Raw genomic sequence first — 24,719 nt, forward strand, 5'->3', positions numbered from 1 at the left:
CCGGACGATATACATTTACAGACACATATGTGTACTATGTGTTAACTGTTTAATTACAATAGCAAATGTGTCTCATTGACGGCGCACGACGCCCCATGGAAGCGTCGAGAGAGAAGCATCGAGTTGTCCGAGGCCAGACGACGAGCCCCACAATTGAGTTAACCGGGTGACAAAAGGCTGACGAAAGGCTGCCAACAACAACGTGCTTATCAGTCGCCAACTAACTAACTAGTCTAGCTTTCGTATTCGCACTCCCAGTTCAAGTGCCAACTGAACTCATATTACAGCCGCTAGTCAACAGGCTAGAGAGTTCAGTTCGAGTCCAGCCAGCGAAGCTGTCGGTACAAAAAACAAAAAGGAAAAAAAATAAGAAATTATCACAAAAATATAACATTTATTAACTAGTTTGTGTAACTGCAGTGAAAAGCAGTTAATTATGTTTTATAATTAAAGTGTCGTGTGATTAACGAGCGGACGGAAGACGAGCTGTCAATAAAATACACAATTTTCGCACCTCCAAATAACTATTAAAGGGATGTTGTAGTGCTTCCTCGAGTGCTTCTTCCTGCTAACATCAACATCAACCTCATCACTCCAGTTCAGCTCAGTTCAGTTCAGTTCAGCTCATTGCGTTTCCTTTTTGTTTTCGTGCTGGAATCGAAACATATGGCATACTTTCTGCGGGTCTTTGCTTAAAAATATTTAATTGCTAATTCCAAAAAGTTATTGTCTATCTTGGTTTAATAATGCTGAAACAAAAATTTTATTTAGTTTTGTTTAAAATCTAAAGTGAATGTGTTTTAAAGAAAAATGTGATTTATGGCTAAAAATGTTCGATATAATGTGAAAATCTGAAAAATACAAGTTACTGAATTTAGCTTAATTATATTTTGCTATTTTCATTTAATATTTTTTATTAATAATTTGTCTTTTAGGGATTAAATAAAAAAATGTGAATTATTCGCGGACTAAAAACTGGCAAATACATTTTTAAAGTTTGTTATTTGCTATTGAGGCAAAGGTTGCTGAGAGAATATTTGAAACCGAAATTTTGCGCCTGAAAACACAACAGGTAAATAATTTACCACACATATGGTACAATGGAATATTATGGCAAATATATAGTACTGAGTGCTGATAGCTTTCAGAGTTTTATTTTAATTTATTTTTTTTTAATTATTAATACAACCTAATTTAAATTTTTGTAACTTTACACAATTTATTTTTGAAGATGATATATTCCATTTTGGGCGTCAGTTTTATTTAATGATATTAAATTATTTATGAAAAGTATTTCAACGAGTACTTTTTTATTTATCCTTTATAATCGTTATTTTTTAAATTATATATTCTACTTTAAGTCCCCGTTTTTTTAGTGCAATTCAATTCCATAAGAAAAGTGCGCTAAGTTGCTAGACTATTAAATAATTGGCTTGTCTATAATTTGTGTCTGTTATTGCTGAATTATTGATATTCCAGCAGAAAATAGCGTGCTGGTTTGTTTGCCATTTGAGGCCCACTTTGACTAATTGAATAGGAATCCCGACTCAAATTTCATCGACTCATCACTCACTCGATAAGCCAATTGACTAATCAGAGTAGATAGCATTTGCAATAGGCAGCACACTTCGATTTTTTGCCACAGGACATTCTCATATTTTCATTAGCCAAATGAGTCCTTGATTACAAAACATGCAATTCCACTTGGATTCTAATCGCGATGCTGATAGAGATCGTTTGAATGTAATTATCGAGCAAGTCCAATAAATCAAAAGTAGTTATAGTTTCTCGAAAACTAGAATTAGTTGTTCTTGAGTCTTTGACGCTGTCGGTTTACTTTTGTCCTGCCGAAAAATGAAGCTGGAAGAATTCAGGTGCAGAGAAGGGAAACATTCAGCACTTGTTGCGAGTGGGTGTGTCGCGTATTATGCAAATGGGTTCAAGAGTTCAAAACAGTTGACAGTGTCTGCCAAAAATAAACAACTCTTTAATTAGCCATTGTCGCTTAATGCGGTTTCGTTACACTTCAAGTCCTTTGGGAGGCGGCCCATAATACTCATAAAAATGACGAATAACGAACGTTGACTCTGTGACGAATAAACGAATAAGCTCACATAATACTAGAGTGCTTAAACGGCTCGGAAAAAAAATTGGCAGTGTTATTCATTGTTCCACATATCGAGTGTCATGGTACAGTTGCCCCAAACGGGACGCGACGCGACTCGACGCGTCACACGATGTGTGTTGTTTGTCTAGTTAGTTCCAAGGAAGGGGAGACTGAGCATTATCACTGTATCATGTGACGACGAGTTATCTAAATAGCGTAGCGAAAAAGGCAAACGAAGTCGAAGGGAGGAGAATGGTAACGTTTAGGCCAATCAATAACTAATTAGTCAACTGATTGCGACTGATAATTGTGCACCGGATTACGAGCATTGTGAAATAACTGTCTCTCTAATAAATATTGACGCCATTTGCCAGTCGCAATTCGCGGCCCTTTACCATTTCATCAGCAGTTATTGGCTTGGATCGCACAGCGGATCAAGCGGATTCCACAGAAAGTGACCTCAGCATGCCCAAGCTCTTCAACAGTGTGTACAATGCCCAATGCTCGGCTCTGTCGCCACCAGATCTGATGGAAGCACAGCCCAAGTTGCTGCCCAAGACACGAAGTAACAGCAGCTCCAGCACCAGTCAACGCAACAGCAAGGTCAGTTATAAAGCCAACTCTTTTTATACACGCTATTCGCAGGGTTTGCCTGTCTGTCCATCCGTATGAATACGTATGACTACTTGGTATATCAATGTATCAAATATACATTTCGTTATAATTTTAGTATTTTTTTGGTATATTTAAACAATAATACCGTAATAGTAATAGTAGTAGTGTATTAATATACCAAATATACACTTCAGTATATTCTGATTTAAATGATTATACAGTAGTAATAGTATATCAGTATACCAAATATACATTTCGGTATAATTCAGGATTTGTTTAATATACATGTATACTAATACAATATACTAAATATACATTTTCAGTATATTTCAGTATTTTATGGTATATTATTTTGGTATATTAAAATGATAATTTCGTAGTAGTAATCCTCATAGTATTGCCATTTACCAAATATAAATTTCAGTATATTTCAGTTTTTTTTTTGGCATATTTAGTGTGTATAATTATATGAAAATACCGCACTGTTTTGCTATCGTTGAGAACGGAGAACGAACATCTCACAGTCAAGCACACTTGACTGTAATTTTCTTACTCGTTTTCTATTTAATCAACTCACTTTTTCTAGTATTGGATATTCTCGATGATTATCGAACGCAGCGCAGGTCCCAAGCGTGTGGAAATTGGCGGTGACGATATGGATACTCCATTGGAGGCCATTCTGCCAGCGGAGCCAGCTGCTGAGCAGGTTTGCCTATTGCGTGACAGTCCTTTCAGGATACTAAGGGTAAGCTTGACATTTAAACTCGGCTCGTTAAGTGATAAAGCTCTGTCTGACCGATAATCCCCCAATGGCAATATGGGGAAATATAAAGCACAATCTTTGCTTGCTTTTGGTATAACATAATCGGTGCTTACATAAAAGTGGATAACGTGAAATCGCTAAAAGATAACATCACACGCAACGCAACAAGTTCTGCTGTCAGCACAACAAACGCAACAAGTCGAACATGCAACAGACAACAACACACAAAACACGCACATTGCCTCAAATTGAAACAAAATGAAAATTGACTCGCGAATTGAATGAAACTCACCACGCGTTGCCAGTAAATCCTTGCCGATGGCAAAATGGCGTTCGGTTCACGCACAGGATATAAAAGCAACGACAGCTCGCACCGAGATTTCAGTTCGTCGAAACTTCTCTTGTGCGGCATAACGACAGATAAAGATGGCAAACGGATAAGCGCCAGACAATTGTTTAAATGTGAAGACAAGTTAACAGTGTGAAACACGATGAATTGCAATTAATAATTGAATCAAAGTGATTGAGAAAGTAACAAAAAAAAATTATAAAAATACAAAGAGGAAACGGAAGAAGCGCCTAAGGCATTGAGAAATTGAATTTGTAGTTGGAAGGAATGAAATCAATTCTGTTTTTAAATTGCATTTTCAATTTATGGCAAAGAAATTAAATAGACGTAAACATATAACATTGTACAAGTATATAATATTTTAGTAAAGAAAGTTCAGCTTAAAAAAGTTTAAAAAATTATAAAGACTCATATAAAGATTTTTACAATATTGTATTTAATATTTACAACCATTCAATATATATTTCATAACCATCAATGTTTTTCACTCGTAATAAGAAGAAATTTTACGCATCAGAATTTCAAAAGCATTTCTATCTATCAAACTATTTCTAGTGCTTCACAAAAGCTCTATAGAATCAAATTATATAAATTTAAAATATTCGATAAAACAAGATACTTTCAACGTATGCTCCAAAATAAGATTTAAGTGAGCCAACGCATTTTTGCGGTTTGAAAATAATTAAGAGTTGTTGTAGACAAAATAATGAACTATTTGTTAAATCGTAATTTTAAAGGATACATAAGGATATATGGTTTTCAAATAATTTAAAGATGAAGTAGACAAAAGTTGTATGTTTTTAAGAAGTACAGTGATTTTCAATTATTTTAAAGTTGTATTAGACAAGAAAAGGGAATGTTTACAAAATTGTCTTTTAGAGAAGTCTTGTCATTTTAAAATACATTAAACTTGTAGTAGCTAAGAAAAAAGACAACTCTTTAAATTATATATTTTAGAGTAGTAACTTAATTTTGAAATACTTTGAAGTTGCATTATCCAAGCAAAGAGCTTATTCGTTAAATTATCCATTTTAGAGAAGTACCTGCAAACTAAACGAAACAAAGTAGCTGAGCAAACATGAATTTAATTTACTTAGAGAGTCATAAAAGAAAGTGAATGAAATGTAATAATTGGTACCTGAGAGCATGACGAGCGACACGGAGGCACCCAAAAGGGAGGTAGTCATCAGCTCCTTGCGGTTTCTGATTAACGGTTGGGTGCGCGGCACTGAGCTGACATCTATGGGGCCACTGAATCTGTCCAACAAATGGGCGCGCATCTTGCGGATGTCTTCAGCGCCCAAGATACACGTCGACGAATTTATGCAGGTAAACGCTTGGCCAAGTAAATTCCAAGTAACTTTGTCAACATGCAACTCGAGACTGACAAACTGATTTAGTTGCTGTACATTTGGTTTGTTGTTGCTAGTCGAAAAGAGCGCAACAATATTTTGCAAGAGGCCATGGCCAAGACAAAGCATGGAAAAACAGCAAAAAAAAAAAAACACGTCAAGAGACATTTTCATTAAGAGAGCTGTTCCCATAGCTGACTTGTCTTTGTCTACGCTTGTTGGCAGGCGGAACTAAATGAATGAATGAATGAATGTAACCGTTGTCGCACTCATTGTTCAATTTACTGGAGAATTTTGATTAAACTAGAGTGCCACCTTGTATCCCAGTTTGTCGTTTCTTCAAGTTGAGTGAGGCGCGTATTAAAAGTTGAAGAAAGTTTTTAGCTTGAAGCCGTATTCGCTGCTGGCAATGTTTATCTTTTAGTTTCAACAGTTTGATTAGCACTTTGGATTTTAAATCTATACGTTCTTGGCATTTGCAGGCAGCCGAGTCGGGCAACTTGGATGATTTTAAGCGTCTCTACATCGCGGATACGACGCGAATAACGCTGAAGGATGGGAAAGGACGCACTGCAGCGCATCAGGCGGCGGCCAGAAATCGTGTCAACATATTGCGCTACATCTGCGATCAGCGAGGAGGTGAGTTAACATATAAAATGATTAACAACAGCTGCAACTACAACTGCAACTGCAACATTAATTCCATTTCGCAGACTTCAATGCCAAGGACAATGCGGGCAATACACCACTTCACATTGCTGTTGAATGCGACGCCTACGAAGCATTGGACTATTTGCTCTCCATGTAAGTGCCAGCTGCCTTGTCTCATTAAGCTCTTTTTTGCAGTATTTCCCTTTCACTCTGCAGTCCTGTGGACACCGGCGTGCTGAATGAAAAGAAACAAGCCCCAGTGCATCTGGCGACGGAGTTGAACAAAGTGAAGTCGTTGCGTGTGATGGGTCAGTATCGGAGTGTTATCGACATACAGCAGGGTGGCGAGCATGGACGCACTGCTCTCCACTTGGCAGCCATCTATGATCACGAGGAGTGTGCTCGTATCCTGGTAAGTGGTGTGAGTCCTTACAGCCTTTTTTTTGTACATATAATTGTTTTACTTGTAGATGCGTTCTTTCGCTCTCTCACTAAAATTGGCCATTAATCAAATTCCCAAACACACACATGCACACACTCTCTCTCACACACTCACACGCTTACATAGCTACTCTAAATAATTTATCATGAACGAGAAAGGTTTGTACAATGCTCATTCAACTGCAAATTTGCATGCGCACAAAAGTATGCTACATATTTTTTCCTCAAGTGCTACTCGCATTCCTCTGTAAGTTTGTTGTATCGTATCTCTGTTTTGTATGTACGTGCGTATTGAAGTTGCCACTTACAAGTGATGTAATGTATCTATGTCTCTCTATGTTCTCTGTGTCAACTCTTGCAGATTACCGAGTTCGATGCATGCCCCCGTAGACCTTGCAACAATGGTTATTATCCCATACACGAGGCGGCTAAAAACGCCAGCTCCAAGACAATGGAGGTCTTTTTCCAGGCAAGTCACAAGTACTCAATATAGTATGTATATATATTATTATTCGTTGTAGTAGTCCCATATTATGCTTTGCATGCCAGTAACAACTCTACACAGCTGTCCAGCGGTCAACTTTACTTTGATCTGATGTCAAGCGCCTTAAGTGGTTTGCTCGCCCATCAAAAGTCCCCAAGCGCTTTATCTACATACTTTACTTTTATCGTATTGCAGTGCTGCCCACTTTCCCAGTCAGTCATGCTCGCTTTCTCCCTCGTTGCGAGCTGACCTTTTAATGCATTGCGTTTTCCCGTTTTACTGCTTTTATTGAAAATTACGTATACGCAGTGTTGCGTGCCTGCTTTAAAAAGTATCAATTTCGGCGGGTTTATTTGTTCCATTATCGATTTCCCTCCATTTGTCCGCAACTTCTCCTCGATTTCTCTTTTAATCAGTTAAGTTTTAAGCATAATGAGACAAATTCAAGAAAGGATCAACATTTTAGGTCGGTCAATGACTTTGCTTAGCAAACGAAATTTTAATTCTTCTTAATTATTGTATTTATATTCTATTTATATCATAAATATAGAGTTGAAAGGAAGGATCAACTTTTTAGGTCGGTCAATGACTTCGCTCAATAAACTAAATCTTAATTCTTCTCAATTATTGTATTTATTTGATGATGATGATAAACTTTTTTCCCATTTGTATTTACTATTTCATAATATTTCAAACTGTGTAAGCTAAAATAAAATTCAAACCTTCTCTTTACAGTGGGGCGAGCAACGCGGTTGCACTCGTGAGGAAATGATATCGTTCTACGACTCGGAGGGTAACGTGCCACTGCACTCGGCGGTGCATGGTGGCGACATTAAGGCTGTGGAGCTCTGCCTCAAATCTGGCGCTAAAATATCAACACAGCAACATGATCTCTCGACGCCAGTTCACTTGGCGTGCGCTCAGGTGAGTAACAGGTGCTCTGACATCGTTTGTGGCCTCGCCTTGGTTACCTGACACTTGTGGCAACTTTGTTTGGCCCACAACTCATAGTTAACCAGAGTGTCGTTCTGTTGCCACTTGCTTCTCGCACTCTCTCTCGCTTTCTCTCGCTTGTTTAGGTGTAAATACTTTTGTGACTTTAATTTGACAAATTCTTATGCAAATTCGTGCTAGACGAACGTGACTTTCTTAAGGAAGTCGTTGCTGATGGCAGAGCAATGCGTACGCAAATTGTTAGACAAATAGCGCGTTTGAGAGCAGTCAGTGAGTGTTGAGAGGAAAAAACAAATACTATTGGAAATATATATTTTTGAAATTAATAGAAAACACTTTTTAAGTGGTTTGCATGTGAAGATAAATTGAATGGTATACTGCTTTACATTCTTTAAGAATGTTAATTAAAAACATGTGACGACCCCATGTGAAGAAGTTACCATAAATATTCCGGAAGTTTGTTTCATTTATGAATATCATAAATTTTAATTAAACTGCAGCTACTTGCGTTTTAATTTCGATTTCATTTTGTAACCTCAAATTGCAGCCTTGGCATCGTTATATTGTCATCATATTTCCCTCTTTTTCCCATATATTTCATTATTGCATATTTTTGCCATTTCACTTTCATATTTTAGCTTAATATACGCCAATTATTTTTGATAATATTTTGCAATATCCTCATCTTTCCTTCAACTGCTGTCGGTTTCTTTAAAGTGAAACATTAATTATTAAAAAGATAAACAATATTGATAGTAATTATTAACAACATTTTTCATAGTAAAGTTTTGTGCTTCTAAAATAAAGATGAATGTCAAATAGATTTAGAACATTGGCTCTCAATATATTATTTTTCTTACTAATGCAACAATTGCTTTTCCAAAATCTTTTTACTTATTAATATGCATCTTGGGTCTAAGTTTATTTTAGAGTTATAGTTCAAGTTATAATAATATGAAAACTATACATACATATATATTCACAATTTAAGTTGCAATAATATCAAAACTATATATCTTTTAATTATTTATAATTATTTTTATCAGGGTGCCATTGAAATAGTTAAGTTGATGTTCGAGATGCAACCTCTAGAGAAGCGGATTTGCTTGAGCTGCACCGACGTGCAGAAGATGACGCCTTTGCACTGCGCCTCGATGTTTGATCATCCGGATATTGTTTCTTATTTGGTAAACGAAGGAGCCGAGATCAATGCGCTGGATAAGGAGCATCGTTCCCCACTGCTATTGGCCGCCTCACGCAGTGGCTGGAAGACAGGTAAATTGCAGCAACCAAATAGGCAACACTGCGTATGATTGATATTTTATTCTCTACTCAGTGCATCTTTTGATTCGACTTGGAGCCAGCATTGATGTGAAGGATGCAGCTGCAAGGAATGTGCTGCACTTTGTCATCATGAATGGCGGTCGCTTAACTGATTTTGCCGAGCATGTGGCGAATTGCCAGACACAGCAGCAGCTGCAGTTGCTGTTGAATGAGAAGGATGACATGGGATGTTCGCCTTTGCATTATGCCAGTCGAGATGGCCACATTCGATCCCTGGAAAATCTCATTCGGCTGGGCGCTTGTATTAATCTGAAGAACAATAACAACGAGAGTCCATTGCACTTTGCTGCGCGTTATGGCAGATATAACACAGTGCGACAGCTACTCGACTCTGAGAAGGGTTCGTTCATTATCAATGAGAGCGATGGCGCTGGGATGACTCCGCTACACATTGCTTCGCAGCAAGGACACACACGTGTGGTGCAGCTGCTGCTCAATCGTGGCGCATTGTTGCATCGCGACCACTCGGGACGTAATCCGCTGCAGCTGGCTGCCATGTCTGGCTACACTGAGACAATTGAGTTGCTGCACTCGGTGCACTCGCATCTGCTCGATCAGGTGGACAAGGATGGGGTAAGTTTGTGGTGATAATTAGGGGAACAACATCGAATATAGTTTACAAAGAAGAAAACTAAGCTAAGGCTCCGTTCTACTTTGCCATTAAAATAGTTGATTTTTATTTAATTAAAATAAATATAGGTTTTCAACGAAATTAGATAGAACTCTCATGAAAATTAAAGAAGAAAGTTATTCATTCCAATTCTATTTAATTAGGAAAATGAAAATCAAATTATTATACAATAAAGATTATGGTATAAATTTAAATTTAATTTGAATTGAATTCCGATCTCATTAAAATTAGATAAGGTACTTACAATATTGCGTTTCAAATCACATTAATTGCGAGAAAGATATTCAAACTAATATTCAATTCGAAAGTCATTACAACTTGTTAATTAGGTTCATTCAGTAATAAAGATTCACAATTTTCTCTTGATATTTAATAGTATTATCTGGTTCGATTTGAATTGAATTTTAATTGAATTAGGGTTAGCTATAAATTGTAATTTTTTGAAATTGATATTGACTACTCGTTAACAATATATAAATAGAGAACTCCTTAAAATTAAATTAAATTAGCCATACATTTGAATTTATTTATTAACATTTTATTTTATTAATATTTAAGCTCCGACCGAAATACATTTAATGGAATTTCTTTTGTTTTCATATGTAAATGTGTAAGCAATTAAAGTTCATTGCTTAATTGTGTACAGTAATTAGATTTCTGAAATGTTATTTGTACTTTATTTCAATGTAAACATATTGATTCAATTGTATTAGAACTACATCAGTAGCTAGTTTACATAATCTGCTCGAATTAAATCAATGCAATAATTTACTGCATGCTTTACTCATCCGCTTCCAGAACACAGCGCTTCACTTGGCCACAATGGAAAACAAGCCGCACGCAATTTCTGTGCTGATGTCCATGGGCTGTAAACTGGTCTACAATGTGCTGGACATGAGTGCCATCGACTATGCCATCTACTACAAGTATCCAGAGGCAGCTTTGGCTATGGTCACGCATGAGGAGCGTGCCAACGAGGTGATGGCACTGCGATCCGACAAGCATCCTTGTGTCACCCTGGCGCTGATTGCATCGATGCCGCGGGTATTTGAGGCGGTGCAGGATAAATGTATAACAAAGGCGAATTGTAAGAAGGATTCGAAAAGTTTCTACGTAAGTTTTATCGTGCTCCAAATCGAGCTGAACCTGAAGAATCTTTCACACTTATCACTCATTTAAATCATGCTCATTGAGAACGACTCTTGAACTGATGCTGAACTCTCTCTCGCATATGCAGATTAGATACTCATTTGCATTCTTGCAATGCCCCTTTATGTTTGCTAAGATCGATGAAAAAACCGGAGAGCCAATTATGACATCCAATCCCATTCCATTGCCGGCGCTGAATGTAAGCTTAAAAAAAAAAGAAAATACGAAAAAATAAAATGTTATGAAGACGCATGGAAGTAGTTTAGAATGCTCGAGTCGATTTGTAGTATCCCTTTTCTGCTTTTTAAGTCCGCTTCATACGTTTCACACAATTTCATGCATGCACACACGCCTTTCCCCTATTGAATTTTGATATTGTATAACCAAAAACTGCAATCCAACCTATCAATTAATCAACCAGATCAAGTATTCATTTGGGCCATATCAAAAGACACCCAAGCAAATCGAGGAAAAGCGTAAAGAATTTAACGATCCCAAATGGCGACCGGCGCCATTGTCTGTAGTGAATGTGAGTTTCCCTATTTAAAGTTGCAGCAGTAACGGAACTTTGCCAAATTCTTCAGGAACTGGGCAGAGTACTGACTGCTAAGATTTCAATTCTCGTGCTCGTTACATTTTTGATAATTGTAATGTAAATCAAAAAAATAAATGCAAAAAAGTCTGCGCATTTGTGATCGTCCCTTTTTTGGTGTTGTCTGCTGTAGATTTTACTTAGTTATAGTAGTTTGTAGTAGTTGTGGTATTTTTACTAGTATTATATTGTTGTTGTGCTTGTCATGCTTTAAATACTTTCTGCTAATATCCTTCATATTTTCTGTTGAATGCCGTTAGACTATGGTGACCCATGGCAGAGTTGAGTTGCTTGCTCATCCGCTCAGCCAAAAGTATCTGCAAATGAAGTGGAACTCGTATGGCAAATACTTTCATCTGGCCAATCTGCTCGTCTATTCTATCTTTCTGGTCTTTGTCACCATCTATTCCTCGCTGATGATGAACAACATTGAGCTGCGTTCGAATGGCAATGAAACCACCAACAAATACTGTCAGGGCAGGTGAGTTGATCAAATTTCTATACCCGCTGCACATAGGGTAAAAGGGTATTATTAGTTTGTCTGCTATATTTAGCACTGTATTGTATATTTTGAATGTAGTACTATTCAAAATACCAAGTAGAGCCTTTGGGGATATTTTTTATTATTTTACAGTATATTAATATGGTACATTTGAAGTTTTAATTTTAAAATATAACATATAAATATATTGCAAAATACTAAAAATATATCAAAGGTTAATTTTGGTATATTGATATAGTACCAAATATTTAAAATAGATACCAGGTATCTCACAGTCGATCACACACGACTGTAGCCTTCTTAACATACTTGTCTTAAATTCTAATACTATTATTATATATTCTCATTCCTAGCTGGGATGAATTGGCCAGGAACCTTTCAAAGGATCCTCTAGCTGCAGCTCGTTTGCGTCGCGACTCTTGTGTCGAGCACATCAATCGCACCAACTGCATTCTCTTCTGTGCTGTCGTCATTGTCGTCTACATTTTGCTCAATTCGGTGCGCGAATTCATACAGATCTATCAGCAGCGTCTGCACTATTTAGTTGAGACAGTCAACATCATCTCTTGGGTGCTCCAAATCTCTGCGCTGGTCATGGTTGCGCCCACCTTTAAGCCAGGTGGCGAGATCACCACGGTTCACTACTCGGCTGCTGCGATCGCTGTCTTTTTGTCCTGGTTCCGCTTGCTGCTCTTTCTGCAACGCTTCGATCAGGTGGGAATCTATGTGGTGATGTTCTTGGAGATTCTGCAGACGCTCATCAAAGTGCTGATGGTATTCTCCATACTGATCATTGCCTTTGGACTGGCGTTCTACATACTGCTCTCGAAGGTGCGTAGAGGAGGCTTTTATAATCTACTTTACATACAGTATAATGTCGATGAATTAACACCCATATTTTCAACTCAAAATAATGCAATTATCTGCCATATTTGATAATTAATTTGTTTTTTCTTAGTTTCTTATTATTCTAAACATATTTAATAGACAACGATCATACAATACATTTCAATTGAGTTTTTCATGTTATTTGTATACAATTTTAAAACTTATTTAGTAATACGAATTTGTGTTATAAATCTAACAGATTTGACACATTAACGTTATTTAATACTGCATCTCACAGTCGAGCACACTCGCCTTTAGCTTTGTTACTTGTTTAATTTTTTTTTTCATTTCGAATCATTTTCTATATTTCAAATATCAATAAATTTAAATTTTATTTGAATTTTTATTGATACTAATATTCAAATAACATGTTATGTAAGAAATTCAATTACTTATTTTATATTTTCTGTCTTTACAGATCATCGACTCGCAGCCTAATCATTTGTCCTTTTCGAACATACCCATGTCACTGCTGCGCACTTTCTCGATGATGCTGGGTGAGCTGGACTTTGTTGGAACTTATGTGACTACCTACTATCGTGAGCAGCTCAAGGTTCCCATGACTTCATTCTTGATACTGAGTAAGTTTGCCTTGAGTAGTCTCTTCAAGATATTTAATTAATATTTCTTTCTTTCTTCTTACTCAGGCGTTTTTATGGTGTTGATGCCCATTCTGTTGATGAACTTGCTCATCGGTTTGGCGGTTGGTGACATCGAGTCAGTGCGTCGCAATGCCCAGCTGAAGCGACTGGCCATGCAGGTGGTGCTGCACACAGAGCTGGAGCGGAAGTTGCCACATGTGTGGCTGCAGCGTGTGGACAAAATGGAGCTGATTGAGTATCCCAATGATACGAAGTGTAAACTTGGCTTTTTGGATTTCATACTACGTAAATGGTTCTCGAATCCCTTCACCGATGATTGTATGTATTCTATATCAGTTTTTGAATTTAACTCTAAACTCTGCTTTAATCCATAAACAGCTGCAATGGATGCTTTTGGCTTTGACAACAACGATGATTTGGTCAACGCAGAGCTGGAGCGACAACGACGCAAGTTGCGGGACATTAGTCGCATGTTGGAGCAGCAGCATCAGTTGGTGCGTCTGATTGTCCAGAAGATGGAGATTAAAACGGAGGCGGATGATGTCGACGAGGGCATCTCGCCCAATGAATTGCGCTCAGTTGTGGGTCTCAGTTCGGCAGGTGGAAATCGTTGGAACTCACCGCGTATACGCAATAAATTGCGGGCAGCTTTGAGCTTCAACAAGGGCATGTAAAGAGAAGGGGAAAGGGGCAAGGCATCAATGCCACATCATATCTAAGCAAAGTTCGTAGAGTAGTGCAATTTTCAATCCCAGTAGTCAAAAGTATACCCAACTATATGTATTGTATTGATATCTGTTAACTGAAACTGAGAGCAACTTGGAAGTCATGGAATTACGAAATGGAATCAACGAATTTAAACGGCTAAAGCTGAGAGTATTTTATGCAAGTTAAACGGAATTATATTCAACCCTTCTATTTATAAAATAATCTATATTTAAATGTCATTCGAAATGATTCGTCTTTGTCTGTGTACTTTAATGTTTTCGTCTACTATTGGAATAAAGTCAATTTATGCATGTGAAATATTAATGGAAACTTTTGCACAAAATTGCGAAATATATTTATGAATAAATTTGTTGATGAGAATTCTTGTGTAATATAATGATTGTGTGTAAATGGGAACAATTGAGAGATATGAATGCTTACAGACTACAAGTAGAAATAGATAAAATGAATGGCAATTGATTGAAACGTCTGGTTACATGAATGTAATCTTGGTGCGGCCCATGTTGACCTGCCATACGTTGAGTTCCTCGTAGTCATCGATGCATTTGTCCACCTGGTCGGGTTTGAAGCCCTTTGTCGTGCAGCGATCCATGATGTCGGCAATCTTAACAGCCTTGCCCGATCCAGCCAACTCGCGTACGATGGCAAAGATGCGATCCGAAGTGTTGGGAACACTGCAAGAAAACGTGATTAATATCGATTGAAATACTTTTAAGTTAAGCTCTAAGACTTACTGTCCCTTCTGGTGCTCGTGTATTTGGTTGAGCGAATCCTTGGACATCTCCAGCAAACGCAGTGCCTCTGAAACATCATCCTTCTCCACGCGATCAGAGAGACGCAGACGTGCCAAAGCCGTCGAGAGACGCAGAATGCCGAGCAGATTACGAGCCGATGTAAAGGTCATGTCCTTCTGGTTGCGCGCCTCGCGACGCAGCTCTACATAGGCGCCCACAATGTACTCGGTGAGCTCGTCGGGAATGGTTGGATTCTTGCGCTTGCATAGATTGATGTAGCGACGCATCAGATTCATGTCCAGCGACTTGATGCGCGACGGCGGCTGCTTGCTATGGCTGTGCACATACGTGATGTGCTTGGCCAGACGCAAATCATTGTCACGATCCGGTTTATCCTGAATGAGCCACAGCAAATCGAAACGCGATAACAAAGCGGCAGGTAACTGAATGTTTTGCTCCACCGTGCGACGTGGATTGTAACGACCAAAGGCAGGATTGGCTGCTGCCAAAATGGAAACACGCGCATTCAGTGTAGTCATTATGCCTGCTTTGGCAATGGAGATGGTCTGCTGTTCCATCACTTCGTGAATAGCTGTACGATCCGCATCCGCCATTTTATCGAACTCATCAATGCAGCAGACGCCCTGATCGGCGAGCACCAAAGCGCCACCCTCGAGCGTCATTTCTCCTGTTAGCGGATCCTTCATGACAGCAGCTGTTAAACCCACGCCTGAGGAACCACGTCCTGTGGTGTACTGCGAACGCACGGCCAGACGACTAATGTAGCCGAGCAGCTGGGATTTGGCCACACCAGGATCGCCCATCAGACAGATGTTGATGCTGCCGCGAATCTTCATGCCATCAGGACGCTTATCCACTCCGCCTACGAGCAACAAAAGCAGAGCCTTTTTCACATCCAAATGACCGTAGATTTCAGGTGCCAAACTAGTAGCCAAACGCTCATAGAAGTCATCCTGGGCCAGCTCCTCCAATTCAGCGGGCGTGAGTTCTGCGTCCTTGTCCGAAATGTCGTCGTTTTTGTTGATGCAAATGATGCGCTAAACAGCAAAGAAAATGGATAAGTTTGAGGAAAGATTGCAAGAGACTGTAAGCAACTTACGTGTGCTTGCAGGAAAGTCTCCGAGAGCAGACCCTGAATCATCTGTGCGAAGCCCGTGCGCACCATGGGCAGGAAAACACCCGAGACAAGCACATGATCACCTGGCTGTGCCATGCGCGTCACCTCGCCACGACAAAGCACCGTCATGCTGCGTGGAATGTGGCCAACGGGTACTTGATCGCTGTGCTCCTGCATTTTGATCTCCTGGAACTTTACGAACTTGGAGCCACGCGTCTGCAGATAAAGACGTCCGCCTGCTTTGTTCACACGGCAATCATCCGAAGGACAATCTTGCACAGGAATAAACGACAACGAATTGACGGGCTGATAGGTCTCAGAGCCGCAGCGATCGCAAGTGTAGGTGGCCACCACCATCATGGGCTTCACCTCGGTGCAGCGAGTGACGATTCCACGCACTGTGACCAGTTTGCCAATCTGCTGGGCTTTCACCTCGCGGATGGAATGCGCCTTCTCCGTGGACTGTGGCTTGAAACCCACCTCACTGCAAACAGAGAAAATACACTTTAAGAAATGCTCCTCTTTCACAACTTTTCGGACTTACAATCGCTTCATCAGCTCGGTGGGGAAGGCGTTGCGTTCATCGCGCTGCTCCATGGGATTGCGCGTGCGTGCATCCATCATCAAGCGATGCTCGATGTACACATCAAGCGCATCCTTTGCGTGCACCTCTTGCTGCTTGTAGCTGGGGAGCAGCTCGGCAATCACATCACTGAAAATGGCCGCATAGCGTCGACAATTCTCAATCACAGCCTCGGCGAGACTCTCATTGAATTCAGCCAGATCATCCAGATCGATGGTGATGAGCACTTGCTCCCGATGCGCTAGCTTGACGAGTTGCGAACCATAAACAAACTCCTTTTTGCCATCGTCGTCGCATTTGCAGAATTCGGCCAAAAAGGTTTTGATCGATTCTACGTGGAATTTGTTTGTTGTTTATCATCTCTTTTTAATTTGTTAGCATCTGCTTTTCTTACCTCTGTCTTGAGCGTAGTCTCGGCGTGCCATTTGTGTATATTTTTATGGAATTAAAAACAAAACGGAATAACTTTACTCTTTGGATGTTAGCAACAAAATGCAAGCAAGAAATGCAACAAAACAAGCGTTTCCCGCTTGCCGACTGCGTCCGCGTTATGCTCGCTTCGCGCCTTTTTTGCGATATTGCCGATAGTTTTGCGCGATACTTTCCAACACTGAGCGTTTGAAAATACAAAGGTTGCCAGATCTCCTTATCTTTATCCTGATTTTGCATTCTTTTATTATTTCTATTTATTTAATGTTTTTAAAATTATGGGATATGTAAATATAAGAAACATTTATTTTAATTAGTTACCTTTCAACCCAAATATCAACAAATAACTTGTCTTTTACACGAGTTGGCAGCACCCTTAATTTAGCTCATGTGAACTAGCTCTGTGGTGGCAACGCTGTGAAATGAATAAGCTTGGCGCGCAATGATTTAAATTCAAATGTTGACGTTTATTTGCATTTAAATGAGGATTACAAAAGTATTTCATAGAAATTGCAAATATACAACGTGGCATTAGTCATGCTGTCAATTAATATTTGGACTTGCAGTTCATGTTCATTTTGTTTTTTTGTTACATAATAATTATTTATTGGTTTTTAGGCGTCTAAAAAGTAGTACATTTAATTTTTTTTTGTGCACATTTTGCATTGGTTATCATCATCGAATAGAGTCACACAAGATGCTTTTCTCATATAGCACATTGCATTTTGTTTTGCTGTTGTTGCGGTCGGTATACATAAGTTACAGTATAATATGTTGTGTTTACGTTTAACTTAAATATTATTAATCACATGCAATAGTTAAATAATAAAAATAATAATTATACATAGTTTAACATACACATAATATTTATGGGACCGCCAACGATATCGTTGTTGTTCTTGTTGTTTATATTTTGTGGTTGTCCCTACGGTCGTTAGTTGCTATCAATCAATAATAGTATGTTTATATTATATATATTTTTTATTTATATATAAGTAGATCAATTTGTTTGTATGTGTGTGTTTGTGTTATTAGCGTTATCAAGTATTATATATCCAATTATCATTTGTTATTTAATTATCATTTATCATTTGTTAATTGGCTACTAGCTAAATTTCTTCTTGCTCACATCGAACTTTTGCTTTTTACACATTACACGCTAGATTGTTACACTTTACTTTACTTTATATATATAATATTTATATATATTTATATGTATTTAAATTTCGCTTAATTTTTTATGTATTTTCTTTATCTGTATTTCTTTTAACTTATTTTTTAGAGTGTCGCCTGCATCGTTTTTATTTTTTTGTTGTTTCTCTCGCAACACAAAAATGTTCAATTTGTGAATTTAGTTAGTTTAGTTACTAAAGTAGTACTAAAGTTAATAAACATCTACAGCATTTGCAAAGTGTGGTAAGTGTAAGTGTTTTGTTTTTGTCAAGAGGCATTTGGCTTGATCAAAATCTGAATCTGAATTTCGAATGCAAGCTCAGTTCTCATCTGATCTGATATCCGAAGTGATCATCAAATCGAACAACTTAAATTAACAATCTGATTCGTAGTTTCATTTTCCCCCGTATTTGATGCATTTGATGACATTCATTTCAATTTTTACCTCAAATGGTTTGTTCATTTCGGTTTTTTCTTTTGTTTTTGTTTATATTTCATATAATTAATTTAAATAATTCTACATATTAGATGTATAGATTTTCATCGTTTCATGCGTATAAAGCTGTAAGTCTTCTAGTTTTTATTTTCCCAAAAAGTGCGTTAACTCAACTAAATTCCATTTTTTGCATTCCGGTTTTTGTTAGTTTTCTATTCTTTGAGCTCTCTTAAATGTTGACAACAATAATGCGCTTCGATTCTATTCTTCAATAACAACATTCACTGCACTTTAGCTAACATATTTAAATTCTGTTTTTGTTTAATTTTATTACGTATTTTCTCTCTCTCTCATGCTATTGCGCGATTTCTCTCTCTTGATTTATGCATAACAGCAACTATTTAATTACACCAAAAAGGAACAATTCGCTTTGAACATTGAGCTGTATATTAATTATGTATAGTTATTTTCTTTTCTTCTTTTTTTTGTTGTATAGATCTATGTATGTATATGATTTGAAGAACACGTATCTGAATGAGTTTTGAGCCTATTATTGCTGTTAATATTTTGTAATTTTGTTTTTATTTCTCTTTTCTGCAAACCTCCAACACATTTTATATGGCACAAAAAATCTGTTAAGATTCTGAGTTGAGGTTTAACGGAGCTCAATTGCAATTATTTGTGTGATTCATTTGTTTTTATTTCCAGAGCGGGAAAGCTAGAAGAGTTTGGAAACGCCTAAAACACAGTGAGAGACGTTCCACATCTTTTTTTTATAATTTTTGTTTTTTAACTGCATATCTGTTATTCTTTTTTGTTTTTTTTTTTTTTTTTTTGGGTATTCTCTGAAGATTGTGGTTGCATTTCAAACGCGCTTCGTGATTGCAAAGTGGTTGCTCTTAGTGGGCTAATAAATTAATGGTAACAACTTAAGAATTATCCAAATAATTAATCAATCAATTCAATCAATTAATTACTTGCGTCGAACTTTGTGCGCGCTCAATTTGCTTTGCCATTCATACATATATATAGAATATATATATATTTTTAGTATATATATAGATATCTTGTATATTTATATACTTGTAAATATTTATGATTTGTTTTTTTGGGATTTTGGGTTGCTGCTGCTGCTTTAACTACAACTAGTGTAGAGTGTGACTAGAGTGAGCAGCACACTGATCGTCAAGCTGATCGTCAGCCCGCTGGCTGCACTCTTCGGGTCTTCCCTGGCGTTGTCATTGTCCGTGATCGGCGTGGTGCCAGCTGGATTATAGAAAGTCGAAGGACCTGCAAGAAGCAAGATAAATTTGAGTATTTATTTGAGTATTTTATACAAAATATTTATAGTTTTTCTTACCATCGCCTGAACCATCGCCGGAGGCATGAATGCCATATTCCTCATCGTCATCGTTGATCTGACTGCTGCCACCGCCCGAACCCTCGTGTCCCATATCGCTCTGCACATCGTGCATGGGCGGACTGGCCACAGGTGCCTAAAGAAAAGTTAACTCCAATTAATAAAAATTATCTTAATGAAAGTATCTTTGCAAACTTACGCCAATGCTCTGACGTATCTTGTTCAGCTTGTCGGCCAGCACATTGAGCTGACCCATCTCCGACTCCTTCTCCCATGGTACCTCGGGATTGTAGCGCTGTGTATCCGTGCTCGGTGTCATCAGCAGCTGTGTGTAGTCACCCACACGATTGCCCGTCCAACACATATGATCGTCGGTCTGCGTGTAATCCTCATCACAGTAGCTAGAGAAAATAAATAAATCAAAAACTCAGTTAGCTACGCTTTTTGTTTATTTAACTCTACTTTGGCTAGCTCATCTAAACAAAACGCTTTTAATACCCCAAACAAAAATTCTACATAATAAATAATTTTAAAAAAGAAAAACGTTTGAAGATGTTCAAGGAACTTGTAGTGTTTGTGCACACAGCAGTTCGCAACTTCTTCCTGATGCGTCCAACTGCAGTTGGGCCACGTGGAGTAAGTAATTAAAGTTCCCCAACTATTTCTACACTTTTATATCTTTACTATATCTCTTAATGTAGAGCGCGTGTCGTGTCGTTGTTAAGAACAGTTGGTGGGCAAACATTGTGTTCTTTATTGCCATCTTCACGCCGCTCTACGTCTGCCTGCTGAAGGATGTGCTAGGACTCTTGCGTGACGTTAACTACAAGATCAACCGGGGCAATTAGAAACGAAACGAATCTCTGCTTCCTCTCTAGTTAAATGTGTTTCTGATACTCCTAAATACATTTCAAGTTTTTGTGGCATCATCTTAATACACTTACTTGTCCACAATGTTGGTGAAGAACTTCTTTGACTTCTCGATGGTCGACAGGAAGTGCACGAGGGCTGCATCTGGCGGCAAAGCCCATTTGACGCTGTTGTGCTGTTGCAAGGTATCCGGTGCCTCGCCCGTCAGCGGTGGCAACAGATTGGGGGAGCCGCATGTTTTCTTCACCTGAAATTGCACATAGAGAGAATATAGACAATAGAGACATCAGTTGAGCTGCTTTAGTTATGATGCAAAATGATAATCGCTTCCATTTATGCACGTGCCACGTTGTGTTGCATGTAAATGGCAACGCGATGCGACTCGCTGCATAAAGTTCCAGCTAATTGAATATTTTAAATGCATTTCGACATTGCAATTACATGAAGGGGGACACAACTCTAATTAAACGTTGTCCACTCACGAAACTGATTTGCTCGACACGACCAAACTGGTTGCCGGCTACAAGCCAAGGCTGGGTCATAAAATTCATTTAAAATGTTCATAAATTAAAGCGCAATTACAGGCTGCGCGTCCTTGGAGCTGTAAGCGGAAATATGCTGCAAAATCAGGCTGATTAATACCCTAGCTTCATGATAAGTAAGTTAGCTTAAAGTCGCTAAAATATAGGCAAACAAGTAAGAAAAGCTTGAATGTGAGATACCCGCTACCCATTACCGATGCATATATTTGGTATTTCGATATAGTACTATTACTGCAAAACTATAGACAGACAGACGGACATATGTTGCTTTATATTTACTTTATGGGCTCGAAGTTATCTCCTTTTAACACACCTATTACATATATTTTCTGCATGCACATAGCGATAATACCCTTCTACGGCTAGCAGGCATAAATATATAGCAAATTAATATACCGAAAAAGACAAAAATATACCAATGCCTATATTTTGTATATTCATATAGTACTAGTACTATAAAATTATGAACAGACAGACAGACAGACGGACTTGGCTATATCGTATCGGTTGTCAATGCTGATAAAGAATATGTCTACAGTGGAATGTTCAGTATGCGAGTTTAAGATGTGGCCATTGAGCACATAGTTCTGGTAGAATTGGGCCTGAGTTTGGGAACTGAGGCTTTGCGTTACTATGTCTGGTCACTCTTCTCTTCTCGCTCTCTCCCGATTTAAGTGTAGCTTGGGAGAAACGATTATTATGAGCAACAAAAGCTATGAGGACTAGCTGTATCCGCCAGAACTAAAAACTGGATGCCAGAACCAAGATCAAACGACTGACGGAGTCTACTTGCTTGATATATACTTTATGGGGTCGAAGATTCCTTCATTTACTTTTACTTCATTTACAAAGTTATTATTCATAAACTGTCACACTTGGCTCACCTTTTTCTCCAGTTCTGCACCATTTTCCATGGCCTTCATGATGGCCTCCGACAACTTGGTGTCCAGCTGCTTGATGACAGCCATAATGCCGCTCTCAGAGCGTATGTGATTGGACACCAGATTGTCCAAGGCTTCCGCCACGCTAGTCCAAGGTTTGTCCAGCACACCGGAGAACTGCGCCGAACAGCCGCTGAAATGTTAAGGGAAAGTTTAGCACACAGAATTATTAATATAACAGTCTTCAAACTTACCGCATCACATTCATGCAGTAGCTGTAGCAGAGCTTTGGTCTGCTATGCTCTGTATGTCCATTGCAGTTGGGACAATAGTACATCTTGAGCAGATGCAGCTTGCAGGTGTCTGTCAAACGTTCGCCATACAAAGCATCCATTTCACTGATCACCTCGGCACTCTGGATCAACGCATTCATAAAGATATTGGACATGTGAACGCTCTGGAGCAGCGTGCTTTGCACATCCTTGGGTATCTGGCCAAAGGGTTGCAGATCATCAAAGTTGTGCTTTAGACAATTGATGTAATCCTCGTGCAGTTCGCCGTAGTTATTCTTCGACAGATGCACACCATGATGATAGGCAACGGGAAACAGTTGCTCGAAGAACTTGTGCAGCGCATCCTCCAAATTGCTCTGACTATTCAGTATGCTATTGCCTTGGCCATTGCTATAGTTGGACGTGTATTTCAGGTGACTGTTTGGAAGAAGAAAATGTATTATATTTGGGGCAAACAAAGCACCTTTAATACGTACTTTATGAGTTCCGTGTAGAGCTGATGAATCAGTTGCTGTGCCAGCGGCACCATTCGGCTGTAGACTTTCGAGAAAATGGTGAGTGTCTTGTTCTCTGACTGCTCGGCTAGCTCGAGGACGTGACCTAAAGAGAAGGAGGAGAAAGAGACAGAGAGTGGGAGAAAAGATTATTGTTGGTTCTGCATTGTGTAGCGCATAATTTAATCACTCTCTGCTGTTTGCACAAGTTCTTTTCAGTTTGGGGATTTGCCGCGTCCGAGTTTCGGCACGAGTTAAATGGTCTGTCTGGGATTTGTTACCAAAAAGTTAAACTTATTGTGCTCGAGCTCGAGAGCTTTTAGTTAATTAAATCAAATTGATGTGCACAGATTTCTGAATGAGAAATACCGAGACGACTTTTGGAACGAACGAAAAATCGCATTTATTTATGGAATTATTTTAAACAATTCCAATCAGTGATGGCTCATTAATCGCAGCACTTCGTTTGTTGTTGGCAAGCAAATCAATCGACAACCAATCAACAAATCTCCACAAAATACCAAGTCGAGAATGCTAATCACACGTCGCACACAAACGACAAAAAAAAAAAACGCTACAAAATAATCTGTCAAAGTGTCAGCGAAATTTGTCTCGACTGGATACGTAAAAAAGAGAGATAGATATATACATATATATGTATATTGATTGGACATCGATACGGCTTGCAACACGCGACGCGACTCAACTCAACTCGACTCGCAACGCAAAGTTTGCCTCGTCATTATCGCAGCTAATACGCCGATTACAAATGCCGAAATCGATTGTCAATTTGGTAAATCTGCATACACACAAACACTCAACACACACACACACATGCCTTCTCGCCTGTCACGCTGTCAATTTGTTGTGCGAGATTTCGTCGCTGTTTGCCACACTTCCCCCTTCGTCCGCTGCTGAAGCGTGGCAAATTCTAAATTGCAATCTGATGTTTTTGTGCTTTCTGTGGCTCGCTGAGATTCGACTTTCAAATAAAAGTGTCAATCTTTTTGTTAATTGGCAAATGCCAACAGCAACAACAATAACAACCACAAGCAGTAGAAAAAGAAAAAAATAAGAAGATGAACAACAACATTCACACACATTTCAAGTTCTTTGCTCATCGTTAAAGCTTGAGGCATTTCCGCTCTCAGCCTTGAGTTCTGTGTTTCTTTTGCTTTTTTTTTAGGGGATTGGCTTTATCGGCTATTGGTCTTTGATGCGTCAGAGCTTAAACCCTTTTTTTTTCCTTCGCTAATTAGCAGTTTTGGTCAGCTAAACATATTTTGTCAATTGCGCAGGAAGTAATCGAGAGATGCTCATAAAGCAATTACAATTACAATTGCAATTGTTCAATTGAAAATGCCTGCGCAAAAAAAGTCAAAAGGAAGCAGCAATTAATATCTCTACTTCACTTGCCACTTGCAGCAACTAATTGTGAACGAACTTCACTTGTTAAAGGCAGCAGATAACATACAAAACCAACTCATAGAGTAAGCTACTGTGTTGACAGCTCTCTGGAGCAGTGTCAATGTCAGTGACAACCGCAAAGGCAACGAGTAGCAAAACTTGTCAGTTGCATTGAAAACTGAACTGCAATATTATTCACTTCACAAAACTGTTTACATTTACAGTG

The 24,719-nt window shown here is 38.6% G+C and overlaps 4 protein-coding genes across 4 annotated transcripts in view; 2 read left to right on the top strand and 2 right to left on the bottom strand.

The window, feature by feature from the left end:
• The first annotated feature begins 944 nt into the window (after window positions 1-944).
• LOC117569204 (transient receptor potential cation channel subfamily A member 1) lies at window positions 945-14,364 on the top strand. The gene is made up of 18 exons (XM_034250276.2): window positions 945-1,072; window positions 2,482-2,710; window positions 3,309-3,467; window positions 4,978-5,163; window positions 5,669-5,825; window positions 5,900-5,990; window positions 6,054-6,249; window positions 6,640-6,747; window positions 7,498-7,686; window positions 8,763-8,991; window positions 9,053-9,633; window positions 10,490-10,804; window positions 10,929-11,039; window positions 11,693-11,913; window positions 12,288-12,765; window positions 13,241-13,403; window positions 13,470-13,742; window positions 13,803-14,364. The coding sequence occupies exons 2-18, from the start codon at window positions 2,573-2,575 to the stop codon at window positions 14,096-14,098; spliced, it is 3,891 nt and encodes a 1,296-aa protein (XP_034106167.1). The 5' UTR covers window positions 945-1,072; window positions 2,482-2,572; the 3' UTR covers window positions 14,099-14,364.
• A 96-nt stretch (window positions 14,365-14,460) lies between these two features.
• On the bottom strand, window positions 14,461-17,155 carry LOC117569206 (DNA replication licensing factor Mcm7). Its single transcript, XM_034250277.2, has 5 exons — window positions 17,003-17,155; window positions 16,570-16,939; window positions 16,008-16,509; window positions 14,888-15,945; window positions 14,461-14,827 (listed from the first exon to the last, which is right to left on the bottom strand). The coding sequence occupies exons 1-5, from the start codon at window positions 17,031-17,033 to the stop codon at window positions 14,626-14,628; spliced, it is 2,163 nt and encodes a 720-aa protein (XP_034106168.1). The 5' UTR covers window positions 17,034-17,155; the 3' UTR covers window positions 14,461-14,625.
• A 2,295-nt stretch (window positions 17,156-19,450) lies between these two features.
• The window catches only part of LOC117572292 (division abnormally delayed protein), a 73,522-nt gene continuing 68,253 nt past the window's right edge, over window positions 19,451-24,719 (bottom strand). Inside the window, exons 3-9 of the mRNA XM_034255001.2 lie at window positions 23,069-23,192; window positions 22,554-23,009; window positions 22,303-22,492; window positions 20,951-21,123; window positions 20,206-20,407; window positions 20,007-20,142; window positions 19,451-19,936 (exon numbers count right to left, since the gene is read on the bottom strand). Coding sequence (XP_034110892.1) covers window positions 19,782-19,936; window positions 20,007-20,142; window positions 20,206-20,407; window positions 20,951-21,123; window positions 22,303-22,492; window positions 22,554-23,009; window positions 23,069-23,192 — 1,436 coding nt within the window. The 3' untranslated portion in view covers window positions 19,451-19,781. The remainder of the gene's footprint in view (window positions 19,937-20,006; window positions 20,143-20,205; window positions 20,408-20,950; window positions 21,124-22,302; window positions 22,493-22,553; window positions 23,010-23,068; window positions 23,193-24,719) is intronic.
• On the top strand, window positions 20,462-20,943 carry LOC127565604 (uncharacterized). Its single transcript, XM_052004907.1, has 2 exons — window positions 20,462-20,642; window positions 20,708-20,943. Exons 1-2 carry the CDS (start codon window positions 20,559-20,561, stop codon window positions 20,852-20,854), a joined length of 231 nt encoding a protein of 76 aa, XP_051860867.1. The 5' UTR covers window positions 20,462-20,558; the 3' UTR covers window positions 20,855-20,943.

The sequence above is a fragment of the Drosophila albomicans genome, chromosome 3, assembly GCF_009650485.2.
Source record: "Drosophila albomicans strain 15112-1751.03 chromosome 3, ASM965048v2, whole genome shotgun sequence".
In the NCBI taxonomy this organism is placed as follows: domain Eukaryota; kingdom Metazoa; phylum Arthropoda; class Insecta; order Diptera; family Drosophilidae; genus Drosophila; species Drosophila albomicans.

What these genes read in the sequence shown, in the direction of transcription:
- LOC117569204 (XM_034250276.2), top strand. Translation starts at nt 2,573, where the DNA reads ATGCCCAAGCTCTTCAACAGTGTGTACAATGCCCAATGCTCGGCTCTG. An exon ending in TTGGACTATTTGCTCTCCAT is followed by an intron (nt 5,991 to 6,053) that starts GTAAGTGCCAGC and finishes TTCACTCTGCAG; the next exon opens with TCCTGTGGACACCGGCGTGC. An exon ending in ATCAGGTGGACAAGGATGGG is followed by an intron (nt 9,634 to 10,489) that starts GTAAGTTTGTGG and finishes ATCCGCTTCCAG; the next exon opens with AACACAGCGCTTCACTTGGC.
- LOC117569206 (XM_034250277.2), bottom strand. Translation starts at nt 17,033, where the DNA reads ATGGCACGCCGAGACTACGCTCAAGACAGAG. An exon ending in AGACTACGCTCAAGACAGAG is followed by an intron (nt 16,940 to 17,002) that starts GTAAGAAAAGCA and finishes AATTCCACGTAG; the next exon opens with AATCGATCAAAACCTTTTTG. An exon ending in ACCGAGCTGATGAAGCGATT is followed by an intron (nt 16,510 to 16,569) that starts GTAAGTCCGAAA and finishes CTCTGTTTGCAG; the next exon opens with TGAGGTGGGTTTCAAGCCAC.
- LOC127565604 (XM_052004907.1), top strand. Translation starts at nt 20,559, where the DNA reads ATGTTCAAGGAACTTGTAGTGTTTGTGCACACAGCAGTTCGCAACTTC. An exon ending in CTGCAGTTGGGCCACGTGGA is followed by an intron (nt 20,643 to 20,707) that starts GTAAGTAATTAA and finishes CTCTTAATGTAG; the next exon opens with AGCGCGTGTCGTGTCGTTGT.